This window comes from Stegodyphus dumicola, chromosome 3 (genome assembly GCF_044657685.1).
Source record: "Stegodyphus dumicola isolate Sdum_Otavi_A_Nest chromosome 3, ASM4465768v1".
In the NCBI taxonomy this organism is placed as follows: Eukaryota; Metazoa; Arthropoda; class Arachnida; order Araneae; family Eresidae; genus Stegodyphus; species Stegodyphus dumicola.
Genome location: NC_140770.1, coordinates 232,802,734 through 232,820,149, shown reverse-complemented (window position 1 = coordinate 232,820,149; position 17,416 = coordinate 232,802,734). Strand labels below are relative to the sequence as shown.

Sequence of the window (17,416 nt, the reverse complement as noted above, 5' to 3'; positions counted from 1 at the left end):
TCACACATAATTATGAAAAATTAGAAAAATTAATGAACAAGAATTTCAGATTTTCTCAAAACAAATTGCAGAAATTTTAACCAATGTTGAAATGAAAACTATAGAATTCGCAGCACATTAAATAATTTAGTTCCTGAGCTAGGTTCAAACGAATGTAATAATTTTTGAGCTGTTGAAAAGCAGAAGTGCAAATAATTTTCTGTCGCACATACTTGGAAACACTAACTCAGATCGACCTTGAACCCGCTGTAATGCTTAATTCCTAAACGGTAATTCACTGATGATTTCCTTTTCACTAGGCATTCGAACTTCTCAATTTATCAAGAGATCACTTTCAATCTGTAAACACTACGTGTGATTATTTTTTTTGAAGCACTTGCAAAACACCACAGCAGAAGAATGATCTGTTGTTTTTTAAACACTGAAAAAACAAACTTGATGATTCACTTCTTTCACATTATCTTGGATTTATCACAAAACGATGATTTGAAGAGCTGAATTAAATTTTCCATTGAGGTTTCAGGCTGCAGGAAACTATCCTTACCGGCTTAATTGTCATAATAAAAGCAAAGGAAATGATGGAACACTGTAGATGCGTGATTAGACCCATATTGAAGAAGAATTTTGATTGCGTAGTATTTAAAGATTGGCAGTCGAGGCAGTTTTAATTCCATTTTTATTTCCAATTGATATTTGTGGCCACAATCACTTGGCACTAGTCGTGCCTTTCCACACAAGATTTACATTTTTATATATTGTTAAGATAGAAAGCAAGCCAGCGAAATTACATCTTAGCAGAGTAGAGGGCAAAAGCTGAAGTGCGTAGTTATGAAAGATGGAAGCACGCGAAGAGAAAAGTTTTGGTTTACAATTCGGTGATTGGTCGAGAGGGATCTGCATTATGGGTTAAGTAAGATCGCATGATTAATTTGAATGATGCAGTTTAGACTTAAGCGCTTTTTATCATACATATATATATATATATATATATATATATATATATGTATAAACATAATTATTTCCTTACGTTTTATTATAACTCAATGATGAAGTTTTAAACAATTTAAAAAAAGTTACATATTTCACTATTAAATAAAAGGTACTGTAATTTGAAGTGAATCAAACAGAGCATTCATTATATAGTGTGATTTTTGTTTAAAGGATACAATATTAATAATGCAGTAAACTTTGATCTTATTTTTTGTAATCATTACCTGAATAAAATCAAATTACCTGACAATTTAATGTAATTAACGAAAACTTCTGAAAATACTTCATTCAAATTAAACTATTTTGGAAAAATTATAACATTTAATTCAATTGAGAACAAAATGTTTAAAAATGTATTCTTTTCACATACTTAGGACTCTGAAATATTGTAGAAAAATAAAATATGTACTTTTATACGTGTATTTATGACACAATTACAAAATATTTACCTCCGATCATGTCCAAAACCTATTTATCTTAACAGCAAGGCACGACATGTTTTGGCCTCCGTGAGAGGTGCACCACTACTTCAAGGCAGTGCATGGGGAAAACTAGTTAAAGAGCCTCCCCTCTTATTTTCTACCTCCATGTATTGACTCGTATTCAAATTGGCCATTCCTGAGTCGCTCAAAATTATCTTCTAAAAGTGGAGTTTGAGCCAATTTATTTCAACAGTGGTAGTATTCTATCTGTGTATCATTTTTTAATAGAGTGCCTGAATTTTAACGACTTGGATTAAAGCATTTTAAGGAGAGTGACTTGCCTCTTAATCTTGAAAGAGGTCAATACTTATTTATTTCAATACCTGAAAGAAATTAGTCATTATTTATTTATTGTGATTTAGTTTGTTTATATTTTATTATAGTGTATTTTTAATGTGTCCCATCTTTTGATAGAAATCATTATCTGAATTTTATATACTTATTCACCTAAATGATCATTACCTTATTACTTCATTTGATTCATAAGCTAGCCATTTGCTGTTTTAAATTTATGGTTCATGATAACTTGTGTTGATATGCAAGTTGTTTCAATATAACAAATTGTGTGTCTGGCACATATGACCTTTCTGGTAATGTACCAGGAACTCCACAACTACCACTGCTACTGTCATTCTGAGCCCCAAAATGTGTAAATTGTAAAAATAGTTCAGATGGAATGGGAGTAATAAACAGATATGCTCCTGATGGGCATTGGCAGCATTTGGCTATTTCTTGACAACTCAGCAGCTTTTGGGAAGATTTGGCAAAACATGCTTCTGAAGCCCTATTACTGATTCTTTCCAAAGCTTCCAAAAGCTTGTCCTATATATAAATCCTATCTCAGAGTTTGGTGGATTGATAGTTATTCAACTGCAAGGGCTAGTGGTTAGCTGAATTGCGATTTGCAGTTTACTCTGTAATTAGTTTTGGGAACCTAACAATATTTTTCATGCATTAAGGGGGAATTTCCTAATATCCATATTTTTTTTAGTTATTTATTTCTATTCATTGTGTTGTATTTCATGAATTTTTATAATACATTGTCGCCTTCTTCCTTTTTTTTTTTTTATTATCTAGAGTGAGTATTTAGAGATATCGATGAATGTGTAGCCCACAACAGTAATTAAAAAAGTTTATTATTTAAGCTGAAATACTATTGTATGTGCAGTATTTTTTTTATAGTTCAAATATGCAAAGACTGAAAGAGGAAAAAAAGTGATTTCTGTAAAAACTATTAAGTTTTACATAACAAATTAATTTTTGATTTGAAAGATAAGTCTTATAGTTTAAATTTACAAACACTCAAAAGGGAATAAAGTAATTTCTATAAGAGCTGTTTTACATAAAAAAATTAAGTTTTGTTTAAAAGGTAAGTCTTAAAATGACTTAATTAGGACCTTTAAAAAATCTTTTTATTCCAATTAAATCATTCTAAGGTTTTATGTTTGAATATTAGCGTCTTGCAATTAAAAAATTTGAAACTACTTTCCTGTTTATTTTTTAACAATGAAGATTGTCTTTGTTTTCCAGAGGTCCAGTGTCATGATGTATCTGATAGTGATACATCAGACAATGAATTACAGTCTCCATTTAGTCCTGATGAAGAATGTTATGAAAAAAGATCAACTGTTGAAAGGAAGCCTGCTCGTGAAAAGATATTTGATACAGCTGTTCCCCACACCGAGCTGCTAGATACTAGTGCAGCAAAAGCCAAAGCTGAACTAGCAAATAAGGGTAGCCTTGCTAATCGTCAACCACCTTCTATTAAAAAACAATCCATACTAGATTCAGTATGTATTTATACAGATCTTTAAATTTTTTAATGCAAATATTAGTCAAATAGACCTGCAGTAACAAATTTATCTGTGTCTAATTAGAAAATTTTTCTTTACTATTGCAGCCTTCTGATAAATCTGAAGCTTATGATATATTCATCAATACAAGTACAAGTGCAAATATGTTGTAAGTATATGTAAATTGTTCAGTTTTATGACTATCACACATTTCATTAAATCAGATGTTAAGTGAGTATTTCGTCGTACTACTTGATGCTTAGACCTTGTGAATATAAGTTTTTTAAGAAATTATTGTGCATAATTTTTAGTATATATATTTTTGTACTATTGTACACTGGCAGGAAAAATTAAAGTAGCAACTGTTTAAAGATGCTTTACATTAATTATATTAAGTCCAATGAAAGATGGTTGATTGGTAGCTCAAAATCAGTATTATCATGTAATCCAATGAGATTCACATTCACTGCATAGAAACAAACAAATTTTTGCGTCTATTCTTTTGACATGTGGGAAAAAGCCAAGTGAGTGTTTAAAATTCTAATTCCAAGGATTATGCAAGAAGTTGGATCAATCAAAATCGTAAAAACAACCTTGTATTTAGCGTAGGTATGATGAAACAATCGATTTCGAGGGCAGCTAAAGGTCCCTCCTCATCAGGAGAAAGAAATACCTAGAAAGAAGAAAATAAAGGAGAAGGAGTCTCAGAAACACGTGGTCCTTATCAGCACTGCACGTGGTTAGTTATAACCATGAGGATGAGGAGGGACCTTTAGCTGCCCTCAAAATCAATTGAGTGTTTTATTATACCTATGCTAAATACAAGGTAGTTTTTACGATTTTGATTGTCACATTAGCGTGTTTCTCTTCTAGTTCTAGTCTAAGTTGGATCAAATTTTCACATGTGTCACAAAATTTCACATTTTGTTCGGAAGGCATTTGACAGATTCTGAAATATGGCATGTAATTAAGAGAATGGAAACAGGACAAACACTAGTCTGTAAAAACATAAAAAGTAGCATAAAAGTGTCTGTTCAGAAATTTGGACACAGCTTAAAGACACCAGTGATGCATGCAAACAACTAGGTGAAGGCAGAAAATGTGCCACAACAGGCTCTTAAGACTGTTATGGGGAAGTAGTTATTAAAAGATGTAGGCAATTGACATGTTTGTAAGGGAGTTTGCTTCAGCGGCAGGAGCTTGATTATGCAGATGTACCATAAATGTCAGGTTATGTAAAAGAGGGTTATGTGGAAGGAAATCCACACAACCCTCTTTTACCCTTTCTACCTCAACCTATATTAAAGTTTGGACAAAGCAAAACACAATAAAGTATATGTACACAGTAAGCCTCCGAAAATTATCTGTGAAATGGGTCACAACCGACTTGCACATTTTTTCCAACATGACATGAGGTGCATCATCCATATGCCAAGTTGCTTAGGAGTGCAATTGGTAGTAATTTCCCCCTAATGGATGATAATGCTTGTCTCATTATGTCAACTTGAACAATCTTGAAACACTGACTATCTTGAAAGTGAACAAATCCACTGGATGGAGTGGCCCATGTATTCTATAGATATAAATTCACTAGAATATTTATAGAATGTATTAGAACATCGACTTACATAACTGCAGCCCTCACTAGCACTCTCCAGGAATGCTGTTCATCATGAATACACTTCATTCCTGCAACGACTCCTAGCCAATTATACAGCATGGAAAATCACCGTAAAGCTTGCTTTTTGGTTAAGGATATCTCTCACACTTTATTAATTTTTACATGTATTTCTAAAATGATGTGACATCAGTTTTTCCCTACCCCATTTGATATCATATCTTCTTATTTAAGTTCCCCGCCTCTCAGAAACAGGCTATTCGGTATTGTTATGAAATGTACAGGCGCGGTGAGATAGCTTTACCACAAAGCAGGTTTAGGGTTGCCACATTTGGCGAGAAATCACCCATTTGGCGACAAAATTGGCGATATGCCATGGACGGATGGAGAACCTTCTGGAACAAATTCTTACCGGTTTAGCCCAGAATGTTCCCGAACCCAAGGCGAAAGCTATATAAACCCTGCTGGTCCGCAGTCAGTTAGTGTGTGTGCCTCATCTAGCGAGCTGATAGTCAGTCATAGTGAGTGTCTCGAAGTCTAGCATCGAGTTGGTTGTCGAGTGCATTGAGAGAGTCTTTTAGTGCATCGTCGAGCTTTGTCTTAGACTGTGCTGAGTCAAGGGCTATACTCTTGTGTATCATCGAGTACATCACGTTGAGAGTCTCGAGAGTATGTGGAGTTCCGAGAATGACCAAGCAGAGTTGGGAGCTGTACTCGGGCTCTTTGCAGTGAAGCTGTCTCCACCGTTATTGCCTGACAGTGTGAAGGCTGTGTCGCTGAACATGGCAGCGTGTTTATACCAGTTCGGCGAGTGTAAAAGTGATTTTGGAGCTATCTGATTAATATTGGTAAATAAAGTGTGTTTCGATACTTTATCAAGTGTCGTCATTATTCACTCCAAATCTATGAACCCCATATGAACTGGTGTCAGAAGAAAAGTAACGTAACAGTATTTTGAAGATGTGCCAAGCATGGAGGTAGGAAAGGGAGGAGGGGCCAACCCGCGCTAAAAATGAAGCACTGCTTTGAAGCTTGGGTCACCAGATGGGGTGTTCTTTGTTTACATTCAGAAGTTCGCTTGACAAGATTCTGATAGTATTTCGACACACGACAGTTCCATAGAAATTGAAAAAGGGACACTTTCGCATGAAAGAAACATTCATAGTGTGATGGATAATAGCAATTTGTATAGTTTAATGACATTTACACAAAAATCACATCTTGGTTATTTTTTGATAACTAACAACAGCGATTTTGATTATGAATTTTTTTTTATAACATGCCGGAAATGAAAAATAGGAAATATGTATGGGTATTTATGCCATGTGCTTGCAAAAAGCATGTATCTGCCTTTGACAAAATATTTAAAAATTCATTAAATTATTTATAAATGTATTTGAAATGAAGAATTTTTTCACTTATAAACAACTGTGAAAGTACTGTGAAGAAATCTAATTATTAAATGTATCTAATTTATAATGATTATAAATGTTATCTAAATATATAATAACCTTAATATTGAATTGTAAACATAAATTGAAATCCTGTTGACAAATACGTTATAAAGCTATTTAAGCAAGAATTGTTCATATAGTATATATCGTATAGTTCGTTCGTAGTTCAATCTGTTAAAAGGTATTGTAAAGCAAATGCTATGAGATGCACACTTAAGAACATAATAAAGAGTTTTGGAATATGTATTGTTGAAATGAAGGGTAAAAGAAAAATTTGATAAGTATAATTAAAAGAATTATTCCCCTTACATTTTTTAATAACTCAGTTACAAGTTTTAAATAATACTTCAAAAAAAAAAAAACTTATTTTATTCCCTTTCAGAAATGTTCAGAGAAAGTCAAGTACTATTTAAAGTATTTCGCTAATTCCTAATAATTCTCTAATTTAAAATGAACCGAATAGAGCATTAATTATAAATTGACTTACATTTTTCGATTTAAAAGATGCCTCAGAAGCCAAAAAATCATGTCATATTTAAGAAAGTATTTTAGGAAGAAGCTCTATAAATAGAAAAGAAATAATGCATAATTTTAATATTAATAATACAATAAACTTTGATCTTAATTTTTGTACCTTAACCGAATAAAATCAAATTACCTTATTTTTTTTTCCTAATGTAATTAATGAAAACTTGTGAAAATATTTCATTCAAATTAAACCATTCTGAGAAAACTGTCCTGTGAAAAGTATAGCATTTAATTCCTTTCAGAATGAAATGTTGTTTAAAAATATGTTGTTTTCACATACTTAGGACTTTGAAGTGTTGTAGAAAAAGAAAATATATACATTTATATGTATATTTACGACGTAATTACAAAATATTTACATCCGAACGCGTCAAATCCCATTGAACTCAATGGTAAATGACCCAATGTTTTGGTCACCATGTAGGGATCGCCGGTGCTTCAGAGCAGGGTACAGGAGAAACTTGTTTAGGGCGACTCCATCTTACTTCCTACCTCCATGGTGCCAAGCATGACAGGATAAGGATCTTGTGCAAGTTCCATATTCTTAGCTGCAAAATCATTCAAGTTGTTTTGAGTTTTTATAATTGTTCATTTAAATATTTCCTACTGTTATCATTTTATAAAAATTCCTATTGATTGTATAAATATTTTCTTTAAGAACTTAAATTTAACATTTATTGCATTTACGCTTTATATTTTGAATATTTTTATAAGGAATTATGTAAGAAATTTATAAGGAATTTTTTATCTTTATAAAGAATTTTCTCAGAAAATATGAATTAACAATAAATTTTATCAATCAATTAAATTGAATATGTGGAAAATGGGATACATGTGTGGAATAAACATTGAAGGCCAGTTTTGATAAACAGCAAATCACAGGCAAAAGGCTTTTCATTTTTTCATAAAAAATTGTCTATTATTTTGCCGATCATATATTTGTCTTATCCATGAGAAAAGGATGTACATCAGAATAAGAGAAGAATGTAATTTTTTTTTTTTACTAATTTACTTACTACCTTTTCTGTATTGAAATGTTCCACATTTACAGGACTATTATCATATTCAAGATTCTTAATTTTGCATTTGAATTTGAATTTTCATAATTCCCCCCTCCACCTTCTTGGATTTTTAATCATCTTTTACATTCTTTTTCATTGTTATTTATATGAACTTCAAAAATAATTTGGTATATTTTATGATAAATCATTAGCTGCAACAGTTATATCATTATTACTTTCTTCTTCATTTATTTTACCCAATTAAGACTGAACATGAAGATCAACTTCCTTAGAATCATCATCTTATTACCTTAACAAGAACCTCTGAAGTTAAATACATTTTTGCATCTTATTTCAATTAAAAGTAAAATTTTTACAAATTAAAAAAATAATAATAAATAAATTCTATCAAAATATTAAAAATAAACAGGATATAGATATAAAATTGGGAAATAGATGAACATGTAATAAATGTTAAGCTTTTAAAAAGTAACATTTACTGTATTACAAGGATTAATATAATTATGTTTTTGTTTGATAATTGTCAGTTTGACTACATCATTCATTCATTCATAAGGTTGAGTATGACATTTGAAATTGCATTACTGAAAGAAGAAAAAGTATTATGAAAGAAGTTTAAAACTGGCACTAGAATATGAGTTTGCACTAGCACATGTTTACTGGCTCTTGTTTGGCTAGAACTTCATGAATGCAGCATATTAAATTAGCATTTTAAAAAACAAAATTGAACAATATTTGAATCAGATGAAGTAGAATGAGCAAAATCAATCATAAATGATAAACTAACCACGTGCATCATAATAATTATGCTAATATTGATATCTAGATGCATGAAAAAGAAGCATCCATGAATGCAGTAAAAGAAAAGTATATTTTTTGTATCTTATGTTTTAAAAACATTAAATAATGTTAAATTTTAGAATTTATATACACATAATTTGGATATTTTGTATTCTGAAACTTACCTAATTAGAAGAGAAAACTTCAAAATTTTTCTCTTTTGTTAGGTGTAAAAATGTAGTATTTTTGGCAACTTTTGAGAATGTTGCTATTTTGCATAGAAATTGAATATTAGCAATATTTGCTCTTTTAATTATATATACGAGGCGTATTCGGAAACCAAGTACCGTTTTTTTTTTGGGGGGGGAAATAGTAAAACAATTTTTTTCGAATCTAATTTTATTTTTACATGAAAATACATGTCTTAAACTATTTTTCAACATAGTTTCTGCCAATGATCAAACACTTGTCATAGCGGGTGACCAGTTTTTGTATACCATCATCAAAGAAACTTCCCGCCAGTTTCGATAACTTGGACTCCACAGCATTTTTCGTGTAATCTTCAGATCCAAAGCGCTTGCCACCAAGCTCGCGCTTCATGTGCAGGAACAAGTGATAGTCGGATGACACCAAGTCCGGGCTGTACGGCGGGTGATCGAACTGCTCCCAATGAAACTGTGGAATTAACGAATGAGTGACAACAGCAGTATGGGGCCGAGCATTGTCATGGAGCAACACAATTCCTCTACTGAGCATTCCTCTTCGTTTGTTTTGAATGGCGCACCTTAGTTTTGTTAAAGTCTCACAATATCGTGCCGCATTAATGGTTTCACCTCTGGGAAGAAATTCAGTAAGCAAAATGCCTTTCCTATCCCAGAACATAGTGCACATCATTTTTTGTGATGACATTGTCACATTGAACTTTTGTTTTTCGGAGAATGAGTGTGTCTCCACTCCATCGATTGTTGTTTCAATTCTGGTGTCAAATGACACACCCTAGTTTCATCACCTGTCACAATTCGGTTTAAAAAGTTTTCTCCCTCATCACTGTACTGCGTGATAAATGTCAGGGTACTACCAAGTCGCTTTGTTTTGTGAACATCAGTGAGCATTTTTGGAACCCATCGGGAACACAGTTTGCGATAATTTAAGCGGTCAGACACAATTTTGAACAAAACAGTACATGAAATTTGTGCAAATGCCTCTGAAAGAGTTGTCATTGTGAAGCGTCTGTTCTCATGAATTGCTTCATCAACTTTCCTTACCAAATCATCGGTGACAACAGAAGGCCGACCACTCCGAGCCTCGGCGTGGACATTTGTTCGACCTGCATTAAACATTCTTACCCACTTTCTCACCATTCCATCACTTATCGCGTATTCACCGTAAACTTCTGTCACTTGACGATAAATTTCGGCCGGTTTAACATTCCTCGCGTTCAAAAATTTAATCACGGCACGAATCTCACAGTCAGTGGGAGAACTAATTGTCTTAAACATTTTGAATGTGCACAGCAAACTGAAAACACAACATAGAGCAACCAAAATGGCGACAACTGAAAGTCAGTGTACAAGAAAGACTAGTGCGCATGCACGGGATGCCTACCACAGCGCTAGAATGAAATGGTACTTAGTTTCCGAATACGCTACGTATATTAAAAAATTAACACTCCTTTTCCCTCCTCTTTAAATAGGACACAGAATGAAGGATGGTTTTCAAATTCAGATGATACATCTTTTGGAGATTCTCATTTCTCTCAGTGTGACTTGGAAGGAGATATGTCATGTACATCTCCACCATTAACACTTCTTGAAGAAATGAAAGCTGCTGTTGCAGCACGTCAAGCGCGAAGTAAGTCATTTTTATCTATTTTGTTGGATAAAATCCTTATATCTGGAAAATAAATTCTTGAGAATTTTGAAAGTTATTATAGGAAAATTCTTAGAAGTGCAAGTAATTTTAAAACAGTATTATGAAATATTACAATCTGAAATTAAATTTAAAAACATACAGTGAATTAAAATTGTATGAACAGAATGGGAGAGTAGCAGAGGGTTACACTTTGAAGGAGATGTGTTGTTGTTATTTAAACATATAAAATCCTACTTACCATTTTATTAGCATGGAAAGTCATTTTGTAAGAAACAAATGTCCCGAAAGACATCAGAAATATCAGCTTTCTGTTTTTTCCATTTTAATAGAAATTGAAATTGCAAAATAGCTTGCTCAATAACAGATCTGAGTGTTTCTACAGAGATGTTTAAGATACAGTGCATAATGATAGCTTTCACTTCCATGGAATTCTAAGTTTTGTGGTTGACCAGCGACCGAGTGGTAAAGTCACTGAACACTGGTAGCTCAGTCCAAGATTCAAATCCCACGAATATGCTTGGCTGCATATATGCTTTCGTAGTTTTACCTGTGCATGTATATGAGCCAGCTTTCCTTAGAAAGTCTTCCGCAAAAGCATTCCTCCCTTTAGACAGTTAACCGGAGTGCTTTGTGATAATCAAATGAACCAAACCAACCAAGGTTTTGCAGTAAATATAACATTTTTTAGTTGTTCCCAGAACCAGAAATGATATAGGTTCAGATCTAGTGAATATGCAGGCCATATTACTGTTAGTTAGTGTTTTATTATTCTTTCATTTCCAAAACTGAAAAAGAAATTCTTGTGCCTTTGGTGTACCAATGTGCCTTGGAACCCAGCTTGCATGAAAATAGTAGCATTTGGGCACTGATGCTTATGCAGTGCTAATAGAATGCTGTTAACCATTAATACCATTAAGATTAATATTGTTAACCGTTTCCAAAATGGGTGACAAGGTTTTTAAGATAGACTTTTTCATAAAAGAAAGAGCAGTCAAAAGTGCTGCTGTAAATGTTTGCCACACAAGGTGCTTTATGAGGATGTGGATTTTCTGTGATATATATTCTGTAGTTTTGCATATTAATAGCACCATCATAGAAATGTGATTCTACAGTCGACATAATTTTCCATAGCCATTCATCAGAGATTTCTCTTTCAACAAGAAATTGAAATACAAGCATTTCTTGTCCAGAAGGTAATAATTCTTGATCAGGGATAATTTCATAACGATAATATTGTAGGAAAGGTTTCAAAACTTTTTGTTCTGTCCTCAAAGTTTTGATGATGGGCAAATGCTTTGGTAGATCTGAACATCATTATAAAAATGCTGCATTTTCTTAGCTCTGGCATTGAATGATTTTACTCTCCTGCCAGGCTTTTGACGTCTAAAGAACTAATCTTTTCAAATTTTGAAATAATTTTATGTAAGCATTTTGCAAGCATTAGACCAAACTTTAATTTCATTAACATTCTAAATGCTTTTTTAAACAAGAAGTTCTCTTTTCATGAAACAAAATTACAAAAGAATTATAATCTTTTAACATTACGACAGAACAATCTAGACTTTTCATAAATAACAGGAAGCACCATTCTGTAAATACTCTTTTCTTTTTTCCCTTTTTCTTTCGTTCTTTTTACCTTAAAAAAAAAAAAAAAAAAAAGTCATCTGCACATATCACATTAGAATTTGCATCTTTTTATACAGCAAATCTTTTTACTATTTTTTTTTTCTTTCACCGAATTAAATATCATTGCTATTGCTCAAGAAAAATTTGAAGTTATTTTGAAGAGTGATTCTTATTTCAGGGATGAACTTTTTAAATTTCATTATGTTATTCTTTACATTTTCTGCTATTTCTTAATACCAGTGGTATTTGAATATCTTTAGTAACTGCTATTAAAGAATTGTACTATTTATGCGTTTGTTTTTGTTTCAGTTTTGAGTAGGAGAAGAAACTCCTAATACATTTTAACTACTAGTTCATTGAATTGGATTGGATTTAATTTGGGCAAAACATATGAAGGCTAGTTGCCTAACTTGCTAGTTAAGAAACAATTGCATTAATTTATACAGTTGTTGCATGCTACAGGTTTGTAATGGATTGAATGCATACGAAAAAGATGATAGCATGATAAAATTTATTTTCCCAAAAGAAACACTTTACAGTTCTGGGACTTTCCATGAAAGTACTCATACAGCTCTTCTGAGTATAACAGAACATTCCGTAGTCACCATTTAAACTACGAAAAATGTTAAACATAACGGAATGAAAAGCACATTTAAATAGTGAAGCTTGCAATACCCCAAAGTCAACTCTGAGAGCTCTCAGTTTTTTAGTTCAGAGTTGACTGTAAAGGTTTCATGTACTTTTCTCCGAGCCGCTGTGAAATCTCTAGCACCTTCCATTTCTTGAAATTAATAGAAAGCTAATACGTTAACAGTTACACATAGTACTAATAATACTCATGTCCAAAATTATGTTTACATGCATGAATTCACGGATTTCTCAGAGACTATGACTTATAATTTAATGAATTTTCGTGGAATCATACATAACATGATGACACATAAATGCAAAAGAAAAAAATTGAAGATCACCTCATATGATATAAAATTGTAGCATGAAACAATAAAAATGGTAATAAAGTGTGACAAAGAGAGTTAAGAAAAAAAGGAATGATTCAGAAAAAGAATTAAGTCTTACGAATTTAATATGGAATATGATCTCCCCTGACTTGTACACACATATCACAACGTGTTTTAAGGCTGGAAATAACGTTGTTAACCACAGTTGGGGAATTAATCTCCACTCTTCCAGCAATGCCGTCTTCAGAGCATTTACATCTCTAGGAGGAGGATGTATACGTGCAATTGCTCTTCCAAGGTAGTCCCATAAGTTCTCTATCGGGTTAAGGTCAGGAGAGTTTGGTGGCCAAGGTATTCGCTTAATGCCTTCACTTTCAAGGAATTCATCAACGAGGTTTGCTTGATGTGGACGGGCATTATCATCCATAAATAAAAAGTCAGGTCCATATGCACCCCTGAAAAGTCGTACATAAGGATCTAAGACCTCATCTCGATATATCTGGCCTGTCACAGATCCGCTGCTGAACACGTGTAGGGGCGTACATCCATCGATCATTATTCCACCCCATACCATCGCACCTCCACTACCGAAACGGTCACGGCCCACCAGCGGCCGAGCGGTAAAGTCGCTGAATACTGGTAGTTCGGTCCGAGGTTCGAATCCCACGAACGGGCTGGCTGCATGGGTGCTTTCGTGGTTTTCCCCATGTGTAACGTGTATATGAGCCAGTTTCCCTTAAAAAGTTCTCCACGAAGGCATCCCTTCCCTTAGGCAGATAGCCCTAGTGTGCTTTGCCATAATTAAATACACCAACACACACACCGAAATGGTCACGTTCCACAATGTTCGAGGGATCATTTCGTGTTCCTGACTCCTTCCAGATGTAAACATGTTTAGAATCACCAGTTAAACTAAACCGCAACTCATCAGTAAAGAGAACATGGGGCCATTGATGTTCAGTCCAGTTTTGATGTTCTTTACACCAATTAAAGCGATCCCTCTTTTTCTGTGAAGACAGTAAAACACATACCCTTGGCTTTCTGGCATAAAGGCCTTTTTCATTAAGCCTTCTGTATATTGTTTGCTGTGATGCAACTGCAACAGTTCCAGTGGCGGCTGCAAGCTCTGAACTTAACTGGCGAGCAGTAGCCTTTCTGTTACGACGGGCAGTTAATGCCAGATACCGATCTTCAGAAGCAGTTGTCATTCGTTTCCAACCTTGTCCAGGCCTCCTTACAACACTTCCATCATTTTGAAACTGTTTCCATAGCTTAGAGACTGTCTGTCTTGAAATATTCAGACATGTGGCTGTTTCCATGATTGACTGCCCTGCTTCTAAACGGCCGATAATTCGCCACTTTACAGATTCTTCCAAATGATACTTCGAAGCCATAACAAACCGCTTTGAGTCCCTACACACTGAAATCAAACGCTATGTTGCAGAAATTCACTCAAATATTCAGTTTGCACAAAGCGTTTGATTCACCCTTGGATGACGTAATGCCTAGATTTGCATATCACAAACCGTTTGATTACTTTTGATTGGATAATGCTAATTAGGCTTGGTTTTCACACATTCCCTGCAAATGCGGATCACATTGATTCGATATTTCATTGAATATCATCATTTTTGGGTATGTAAAGATAATTTTGGACATACAGAGACTGAACAAAAATGCCACTAAATTGGCCTTAAGTTTGCGGACTTTTGGTGATTTGTTGCCATATTGCCGACAAAAATTAGTCATCAAACCCATTGCCAGCATGGCAATATCTTGCCAATTTATCAAGATAGGCATTTACCTCAATCTTAGATAGATTTGCTCCTGTAATTTTATTTTTCTGGCAGAGCTCTATCTCTTCAGAGGTTTCATATTATGTTATACAAAAGATACTACAATTTCACATATAATTTTAATAGAATTATTTACATATAGACAAAATTTGTAACACAATCATTATTAATTAAATTCTTCATTTAAAAATGTATTACTGAAGTATGAAATATTCTGTAAAATGGACTTAAAGATTGAATCTAGAGTTATAAAATTTAATAAAATATTTTTACTAATGTATGGTATTTTATAGTCAATCAAAGTGCTTCTTCTGATGAATATTTTGAGTCAGAAGAGAAACCTCAAGTTACAGAATTTCCTGTTACACTGTCAAATGATGTGACATCTCAATCTTCCATTGAAAGCTGTAACAAAGATGTATCTCATTCCCGAAGTTCATTATGTTCAACTTCTAGTCAACTGAATGCGTCTGCCACAATTCAGGCACATTCTCCCGATGTTTCTTATTCTGAGCATTCTGTTTCTGCCAACAATGCTGGTATGTATTTTCTTTTTTGTGTATTTATAATTAATTTATAGTTAAATGTGCTTCTCAATAATTTAGTTACATATATTTCTTCTGAGTTGTTATGATTTCAAAGTATAAATATAAGTGTAAAGTATAAAATAGTTATTTTTTGTAATTAAACAGTATATAATAAATTAAAGCAAACTCTGAAGATTATTAGAAGTAGCTAATTATGTTTACAGGACTATTAAAAAGTATCTGTTAAAAATATGAAGGAAAATAGAGTTGGCTGAAATAAGCAGATTTTTATATAGAACATACGTGGGAAAATGGTGCATTGAAGCAGTATAGGGTGCTGTTGAACAGTAGATAAAAATTTTATATTTAAATAATATTCATTATATATAAATTCATTATATGTAATATATATATATATATATATATATAAATTCATTATATATAAATTATATCTATCTAATATAAAATTTATATATAAATTTATATATAAATTATATCTATCTAAAATTTTATATTAGATATAATTTATATATGAGGAATTTATTCTACTGGGCATCATTCCTCTTTCGGACTTTGAGTGGTCTGCACTGCTACGTGGTGGCAGAACTTCCTGATATGCCTTTGATATAGGAAGCTGCAAATGGAAAGGGGTAACTATTCAAAAGAAGTGTTTGGAAATCATTCTGTATACCTACTTTGAGTAAAATATGTAAAACTTAAAAGTCTTAGGAGTTCAGAGCAGGAGAAGGGAAAAGTACAAGAAATTCATATAGTATATATATAGTGCATCTACAAAGTTTTTAGGGACTAAATTTATTCAAAATTGGAAGTTGACTTACTGCCTAATTTACTAATATTTAAATGTGTTTTTAGTAAGTCAACCTAGAACATTTTATAAGTTTTATGTTTTAATATTTCCCTATAAATTGCCTCAATCCAGAGTTTGAGTTTAGTGTTTATGTCAAAGTTTTTTATTTCGACATCAAGCTATCATTTGGAAAAATCTTCAATAGTGAGAGAGCTGTTGCCCCCTCTTTTTTTTTTTTTTTTTTTCTTTAGAAACTAGGCCAGGCAATTTTGGAAGTAACAAGGGGGTTCTATTCTTCAAGGAAAGCAATCCTTATCCTCTGGCAATAATTAAAGAATTTATAATGGGGGAAGAAGGAAAACTTCCATGATACACCAATGTCTCGGAGATGGAAACAGGTAGTACAAACAATGAACTTTATGAGCAGAAAGAGAAGTTACGAAATTCATCTACGTTTGTTAGTTGAAACATCCAACAATGTTGGAGAACCTATTACAGTGCCACATTAAACAGTTTAAGACATTTATTAGGGGCTTCTATTTAAGTGTCAAAGTTGGTCGTCATGCAATTTTGCATAATTCACCTGTGATCCTGGGTACATAAAAAGTACATAAAAATTTTTAATTGTTATTCCATTTAATGCTAGAAGTATTTTTCAGTTGACAGCATTGTTTAAAATCCCTTCAATTGACATGAATGTAATAAATATTTATATACAATGAATGATTAAATTATTTTTTAAATGAAACATAATTTTAATTGGAACTTTCTATTTTAAAGTTTTAATTCACACAATTTAATTACTCATAAATATTTGGGAGTATCACTGTGCCAAAGTTCCTTAAGCAAATCAGATTCTTTGCCATACTTTAGGCATTGGTAGCTGCCCATATATCCAAAAATCAAACTTCATCATATTCAACATAATAATAATGTTAGCCACAAAATGGACAATCTTAGAAACCTTCCTTTCTTACAAGTGCAAAATAACAGCTTGTAAAAGAAAAAGTTCCATGTTACTCCTACCTTAAAACAAGATTTATACGGTCCTTAGATTTTTTTTTTTTTTTTTTTTGGAAAGGATTTTTGGTCCTTAAAGTCGTCAATTTTACTCATGTGACATCTCTGTTTTTTCACAACTGATAATTTGAGTGGGAATTA

The 17,416-nt window shown here is 32.7% G+C and overlaps 1 protein-coding gene across 3 annotated transcripts in view; it reads left to right on the top strand.

Moving 5' to 3' along the window:
* LOC118187104 (uncharacterized) overlaps nucleotides 1–17,416 on the top strand; it is a 149,362-nt gene that overhangs the window by 96,052 nt on the left and 35,894 nt on the right. For all 3 annotated transcript variants that reach the window (XM_035357299.2, XM_035357296.2, XM_035357298.2), the window contains exons 16-19: nucleotides 3,003–3,262; nucleotides 3,373–3,434; nucleotides 10,361–10,518; nucleotides 15,214–15,459. In XM_035357299.2, coding sequence (XP_035213190.2) covers nucleotides 3,003–3,262; nucleotides 3,373–3,434; nucleotides 10,361–10,518; nucleotides 15,214–15,459 — 726 coding nt within the window. The remainder of the gene's footprint in view (nucleotides 1–3,002; nucleotides 3,263–3,372; nucleotides 3,435–10,360; nucleotides 10,519–15,213; nucleotides 15,460–17,416) is intronic.